This window comes from Tupaia chinensis, unplaced genomic scaffold (assembly GCF_000334495.1).
Source record: "Tupaia chinensis unplaced genomic scaffold, TupChi_1.0 Scaffold000634_1, whole genome shotgun sequence".
NCBI classification, from domain to species: domain Eukaryota; kingdom Metazoa; phylum Chordata; class Mammalia; order Scandentia; family Tupaiidae; genus Tupaia; species Tupaia belangeri.
Window position 1 is genome coordinate 5730767 of NW_006160154.1, and position 7780 is coordinate 5738546.

The 7780-nt window shown below is 43.4% G+C and overlaps 1 protein-coding gene across 1 annotated transcript; it reads left to right on the plus strand.

Moving 5' to 3' along the window:
• Nucleotides 1–7049: 7049 nt before the first annotated feature.
• On the plus strand, nt 7050–7396 carry LOC102498835 (signal transducer CD24). Its single transcript, XM_006159537.3, has one exon. The coding sequence runs from the start codon at nt 7166–7168 to the stop codon at nt 7394–7396; it is 231 nt and encodes a 76-aa protein (XP_006159599.1). The 5' UTR covers nt 7050–7165.
• The last annotated feature ends 384 nt before the right edge of the window (nt 7397–7780 follow it).

Genomic DNA, 7780 nt, shown 5'->3' on the forward strand with positions numbered 1-7780 from the left:
AAATGTTCTGTGGATTACTCGTCCATGTATCAATCATTATTTTCATCATCATGATTTTCATCATTACTATTATCACCATTCATATGTAGATAATCTGTTGTTTTAAGTGCCCTACATAATCTAATGGGATTAAAGCAAATGTTACTATACACATTTCATAGATTTTAAAACTAAAACTCAGAACAATGAAAACAGAAAGTCCAAATCTCTTACTGAAACGGATCCCTCTCCGGATCAGGATCCCTATCAAAATCACCTTTATATACCACCGCGATGCCTAGTATATGGTGCAAATAATAGACACTCAGTAAATGCTGGCTGAATTAAGGGACAGAGGCATAATGTAACGTAAAAAGTGACTGAAAAAGAGACTTGTGGGCAATGTGGGACAATGAGTGCACAGTTTACTGCACCTCTTCTACTTCAAACACATAAGCAACAACTAATAAAATGGGAAAAGAATAAACCAAAAGCACACTCCTGGGCAGCTATAAATGGAATAGAAATGTAGGACCAGCAGACGGCATAATGCTTACATAGCTGGAGTCCCATTTGGTCAACCACGGTTTGAGTCCCAGTCTCCGCAGCTTAAAACATACTGGGCCTGTATGCCCAAAATCCCAACAGCAGACTGGAGAAGAAGGGATTGCAGCGTGGCTATCCACCCTGGGGAGTGATTTCTCACTTTCTGTCTCTCTGCCTCTCCAGTAAATGCATACGCCCTATGGCAAAGATCTCTCTTAAAAAAAGAAATGTGTGTGTGTGTGGAGGGGGGGTGTCTTGGCAGGTGGTGTGATGGTTAAGGCAGCTGGACTCCAACATGGCTGATGGTAGTCTGAGACCCAGACCTGGCAGCTTGCTTTCTCATTTTCCTTCTCCCTCTCTGTCTCTTTCTAAAAAAATAAAAAATAAATTTAAAAAAAGGAAAAAAAGAAAAAAAAGCAAAACAGTGAGAGGGAATAAGCAGTGAGTTTGTTAGACTACTGGTTCAGTGACAAGCGGAGGCCAGAGAACTCAGCTTGTGTGTCTCAGGGCCAAGTTGACAGAGTCAGTATTATGACTTAAAGACAGAAAGTGGTCTGTCTAGGAGATCCCATTCCATGAAAGTGCCTAAAACCACTGTTGCTGACCCACTTCCTGGGGGAAGGCTTTCTAGGATGAACTGGAGTCAAAGAAACAGGAAGACAGTGACAATAACAGAGTGGAATCAAAGTTGTCACACAATTCTTTAGTTGAATCTGCAATACTACTAAAAATATAAATCCAGATCAGGGGATCTTACAAGATTTGCAACTTAGGAGCCAGCAGGTAGCATAATGGTTAAGGTACTGAACTTCCACATGGCTGACTATGGTTTGAGTCCCAGCCCTGGCAGCTTGAAAATCATGCTGGGTACATGTGCCTGAGTGCCCAAAATCCCGATTGCGGCATGGCCATCCCCTCTGGGCGTGATTTCTTGCTTTCCTCTCACTGTCTCTGTGTCTCTCTCTGATGAGTGTACTCATCCTATGACAAAAGCCTATAAAAAGAAATGATGTGCAGCTTAAAACAAATTCAAATATTTGGAAACTGAAAATGTACTCCTAAATAAGTTAAATACAAAATTAAAAGGCAAGTTGGGACCAGGATGTGGGGCAATGGTAAAACACAATGCTCTGGGAGGCTGACCCACATGGTAAGGTTCTGCGTTCACATTCAGAGACATGTCAGTCACACATGTGCCCATGGTCCAGGTTTGGCTGAGATTAGAGGTGGATTGTATCAAGACCCTGTTAAAGACATACTCTGTCTCTCTTGCTCCCTAATGGAAGAAGTGGGTAAGTAAACTTTAAAAATTAAAGGACAAATTATAAAATATTTGAAATAATCACCAGTCAATAAAAATATTTGGTACCTGGGCCAGCAGTTGGTGTAATGGCGATGTTGCTGGACTCCCATGTAGTTGACCACAGTTTGAGTCCCAGACCAGGTGGCTTAAACTCAATGCCAGGCACATGGACATGAGTGCCCAAGATCCCGAGAGGAGAATGGAGTAGAAGGGATTGCGGCGATATATATATATATAACATATATATATATATATACACATTTGTGAGATGCAGCTAAGGCAATCTTCAGGACAGGAGAGTTCACGATAAGTAGCAGAAAGAGCATGCTTCACAGAAAAAGGATTTTGAGCTGGTTTCCCCCAATTAAAATTACAACCAAAGCCCTGACCCCCAGAAGGCCTCCTCACTGTTTTACTGAGGGTTCTCAGAGTAAGGACATTCCATGCTGGACCTAGGAAGAATAGAATCCGGAGTTTATATGACCTTTGATGATCTGAAATTAAAATCATAAGGACATTGTAGACACAGTGGTAAAATGCAGTACTTTATGAGGCTGGGCCACGTAGTAGGGGTTCCAGGTTCATGTCCAAAGACCTCCCTAAATACTCTGACCATGTGTATGCTCACGATTTAGAGCTGGCTGAAGCTGGGTGCATTGTGGCATAAAAATACTGCAGGTGGTGCTGTCCTTCTGTCTCTGTCTCCATTCATAGAAGGAATACATAAACTTTAAAAATAATAATGGCATCAATAAGAACTCTCTCATTTATGATGCATAACAGATACAATGTTCTGCCATCCTTAAATGCATGAACTATTCAACAGTGCATAAGAGCATGTACTTGGAAATATGACGTGCCTATGTCTAAATTCCATCACAGGCACAGGTTTTGCTGTCTAGGGAAAATTCATTTTTTCTGAACCATAACTGTCTCATCTACATGATGGAAATGACACCACTGTTGCTTGTTACAATGACAAAATAAGATTATATATATAAAGCACTTACTGCAGTCTTTGGGGCATATTATATATTTACTGAATAATGTTTTTTATTGTTATAGCTAATGCCATTTCATCTCTCCAGAAAGGATCAGTGAATTACCAAGCATAGGAAATCTAGGATTACATTACTGGGCTCCTGAATCAATTCTGACTTTGTGGATGTGTCTATAGTGATGTTTACAGTCAGTCTCTAGTTTTGTTTCTGTGTTCTAGATAACCTACAATGAGGGTGTAACTCTAAAATTAAAAGTGGTATAGCCACTGGGAACTCCATCAGAATGGCAGTAGCCCACTTAATGGACTATTTGCATCAGGGGGTAATGCTCTGAATATGCACATTCCAAATCCAGAGACTCTTCACATAATCACCTGCTGCTACTGTTGTGCTGACATAAACTAGGGTATTGTCGATCCAGGTACCACAGATATTCTTCAGGCACAAATACAGGAGAGATTCGTTTCCCCATACCCTGCCCACTTCCCATCCTTGCTGTATGTAGTAGGAGGTATTCTAGCACTTGGGTGGTACCTGCTGTCCAGGTATAGTAACCCAGGCTGTCTGTACCTGTTCCCATGCTACTACTCCCTCTGTAGGCACCCACTGCCCTTGTTGTTTGACCCAAACCTTTCTGCCTTGCTCATCCAAGGAGGTAATTTTCTGTAAAAAAAAAAAAAAAAAAAAGGGACATGTCTGATGACATCATCCACCTGACTGGAAGGATCAGACATTCCTGGCACCACTAGAGGAATCCTAGCACACTGGTACTTCTTGGTCCCATCCTCCACCCCTGTGGGATCATAGAAGAGAGACCCACACGATAAGCAACAAGTTTGGTCAGTGGGTACTGTCTGAAGTAGTAAGATGGCCTGAACTGAAGAACATGCTAAAGGGAAAAGAAAAAAAATGGCTGGGAACACTGAGATTGGGATTTCACAGGCACAGCCTAACCAAGTGGCTGCTTGGTCCAGCTACTTATTCCGTAATAGTCCAGTCACTCAGTTGTCATACTCCTAACCAGACAACAAGGCTGTTAGCCATGGCCTGTGAGTCAGTGAAAATGCAGGAAGATATGTGGTAGGGGTGGCCTGTACAGCCATCACATCGTACATAACTGGGTCCACTGGGCAGAACATGCTCAGTCTCGATCAAAAGAGGGCCATCCACTGGCGAGATGGTGGGCACAGCCATGAGGAAACTATCTACATCTAGTTTCAGAGTGATCAACAGACCATGCCACGCAATGGTAGGTGTCTCTCAATCTTGAACGCCTCCCTACAGGGAAGAGGGAGGTCATGGCTCAGGGAACACCTCTTGGTACCAAGCCATGCCAGAATGGGGGATCGATCAAGTGATGCACATCAACGCATTCTATGCTTTTCTGTGTGGCCACCTTTGGATATTGTGCTTCTCTGGGTTGCTACATGTTCTTAATTGTACTCCAGAGTTCTCTCAGAACTATTTCCACTGGCGAGTTAATGTTAAATTGTTCTTTCTGTGCGGGAACAAAAGTTGGTGCCTCCTAGTCAATTCTCTTTAATTTGCAATTATATCTCTTGAGCTGTTTTACTTTCTTGACCCAGGATTCAATCAAAAATCAAAAACCATAGGGAACCAGCAGTTAGCATAATGGCTATGTTGCTGGACTCTCACGTAGCCGACCGAGGTTCACGTCCCAGACCTGGTGGCTTAAAACTCACGCCGGGCGCGTGTGCGTGTGTGCCCAAGATCCCGAGAGGAGAATGGAGGAGAAGGGACTGCGGCGTGACCATCCCCCCTGGGGGGTGATTTCTCGCTTGCTGTCTCTCTGTCTCTCTCTGTCTGTCTGGCAAGCGCATGAGCCCTATAACGAAAACCACTCCAAAAAAAAAAAAATCAAAAACCATAGTTAGAGACAGCCCCATAGCCTAATGGTTAAGGGAGCCAGATGCTACATGTCCAACCACAACTCAAATCCCTCCCTGGCAGCTTGAAAAACAAACTAGGCCCATGTATGTGTGTGCTCAACATTCCAACAGTGTGTAGAAATGGAGAAGGGATTGTGACATGACCACATCCCATGGAGGGGTGCTCTCTCCCTTTCCCTCTCTCCACCTCTCTTCAGCAAGTATACACACCCTCCGGCAATTAGAAACAAAGAAACAAACGAAATCTGTAGTTAATCTCCTTTAGTCTGGAATAAATAGTTACTGTACCTCTTTTGGATCTGCATGGTGTTGACATTGTTGAAGAATCCAGACCCACTGTTCAAAAGAATGTTTCTAGGGCCCAGCAGGTGGTGTAGTGGTTAAGGCACTGGACTCCCACAAGGCCAACTACAGTTTAAGTCCCAGATCCAGTGGCTTAAGACCCACGCTGGGCGCTCTGCTTGTGTGCCCAAACTCTCAGGGGAAGAATGGAGGAAAAAAGATTGTTTTCTACTCTCATAATGCCTTCTCCTCTAGTGTAGGAAACAGGTGGATAATTCTACTGACAGCCCTGTCCTGAGTAACAACAAAATCAGGTGTACCAAAATAAGTTTTGAAGGAATTTGATATATCCTATATATTTTTTAAGAATCATCAAAATAGGGACCAGCAGTGAGCATAATGGCTATGTCGCAGGACTCCCATGTAGTCGACTGCGGTTCGAATCCTGGACCCGGTGGCTTAAAACTCATGTTCGGCGTGTGTGCGTGTGTGCCCAAGATCCCGAGAAGAGAAAGGAGAAGGGATTGCGGCGTGGCCATCCCCCCTAGGGGGTGATTTCTTGCTTTCTGTCTTTCTGTCTGTCTCTGTCTGTCTGGTGAGCGCATGCGCCCTATAGCAAAAACCTCTCCAAAAAAAAAAAAAATCATCAAAATAGAAATTATTGGGTTGGGGGTTAGAAACGGCTAGCCCTTTGTACATACCTGTTTTAGAATTGTGTTTATTATGTAAATGATTGTCAAAATATTTTCAGAGCCTCAGTCCCTGAAGGTCTTACTCTAGCACTGAGCAAGAGACAAGATAATTCAGATAGTGACAAGAGCTATGGAGAACACAAAAGAAGATAATGAGAAAGAGATCAAAAATACTATGCACTGACTCAAAGGAAGGAATCTGTGTTTCAAAGCAAGTATCCAATGCTGAGCTGCTAAATTATTCTCAGAGATTTTGCATGGTAGCTAGAGGATTAAAAAAAATCCATGTGGGGTTCAGGAAAAAACATTTAACAGAAAAAATAAAATTAACATTTACTTGTATGTAAACAAGGCAAATAAGGTATGGATACCATAAAAGGGTAAAAGCAAAGAAAAAAAAAGGAGGGTCAGCAGGTGGTGTGGTGGTTAAGGTGCTGGATCCCACATGCCCAACTCCACGTTGGAGTCTTGAACAAGCAGCTTGAGAAACAAGCCGTTCAGCTGTGTGTGCATGCCCAAAAGCACAGAGGAGAATGGAGGAAAGGGGAATGTGGTGTGGCTCTACCTATGGAGTAGTTTCTCACTTTCCCTCTCCTTCTGTCTCTGTCTCTCTCAGGTGAGCACACATGCCCTATGGCAAAAAAGACACTGACAGTTATATATGTCTGTGTATGTGTGTGTGTGTGTGTGTAGACAACACAGTGTAAGATTCTTTGCTGAAGATGATGAATATGAAAATATCCTTGATTATTGCACACTATATGCATGCTTTGAAAAGCCATATAGTATCCCACAAAACTGTACAACTAAAGGTACATTTTTTTTTTTTTAAGATTTTTGCTACAGGGCATGTGTACTTGCCAGAGACATGGAGTGAGGCAGAGAGACAGAAAGCGAAAAATCACCACACAGGAGGAATGGCCACACTGCAATCCCTTCTCCTCCATTCTTCTCTCAAGATCTTCGGCATGAGCATGCACCAGCCCGAGTTTTAAGTCACCAGGTCCAGGTCTCAAACCCTGGACAACTACATGGAATTTCAACAATGTAACCAGTACACCATCTGCTGGTCCCAGTACGTTTCTTTTTGAAAGAGATATTTTTGCTATAGGGCGTGTGTACTTGCCAGAGATGGAGACAGACAGAAAGCAAGAAATCACCCCAAGGAGGATGACCATGCTGCAATTTCTTCTCCTCCTTTCTTCTCTTGGGATCTTTGGCATGTGTGTACACGCACCCAGTGTGAGTTTTAAGCCACCAGGTTAGGGATTCAAATAACCTTCAACTGTGTAGGAGTCCAGCGACGTAACCATTATGCCATCTGCTAATCCTTAAAGGTGCATTGTTTAAAAGATTCATGAAAGAAACTACCTTGTCTGTGCCTGCGCCAGATCCAGTGATTCAGAAAGCACTCAGTATCCAGCAAGACAGTCGCACACTGACTGACTGGACATGAGGAGAGCGATGGCCAGGCTGGGGCTGGGGCTGATGCTGCTGGCACCTCTCCTACCCACGCAGATTTATTCAAATCAAACAACCGTCGTAACACTTCCAGGTAACTCCTCCCAGAATACCTCAGCTGCCCCAAATCCAGCTAATGCCACCACCAAGGCCGTTGGCAGTGCCCTGCAGTCAGCAGCCAGTCTCCTTGTGATCTCGCTTTCTCTTCATCTCTACTGTTAGAAGACCCAGGCCAGGGGCTAGCAGGTGTCCTAGTGGTTAGGATGCTGGACTCTAACTCCCATGCCAAACACGATTCAAGTCCCGGACCTGTTGGCTTCCTCGCTCTCGCTCTCTCTCTCTCTCATCAAGTTAAAATGAATGAATGAGTGAATGAAGAAAAATTAAATAATTATTTAAGAAAGAAGCTCAGGCCAAGAAACATCTACACTTCCTCATCTTTTAAACCCATTCCAATGGCATCTAGAAGTCAGTATGGCAAGGGAAAAAAAACAGATCTTCATCGAATCTACTAATCCCACACCTATTTTATCTGCACATAAAATGCTGAGTATCTCAAATTTGATTAATTTGAAGAACATGTGAAGGACGTGGCCAAATGATGAA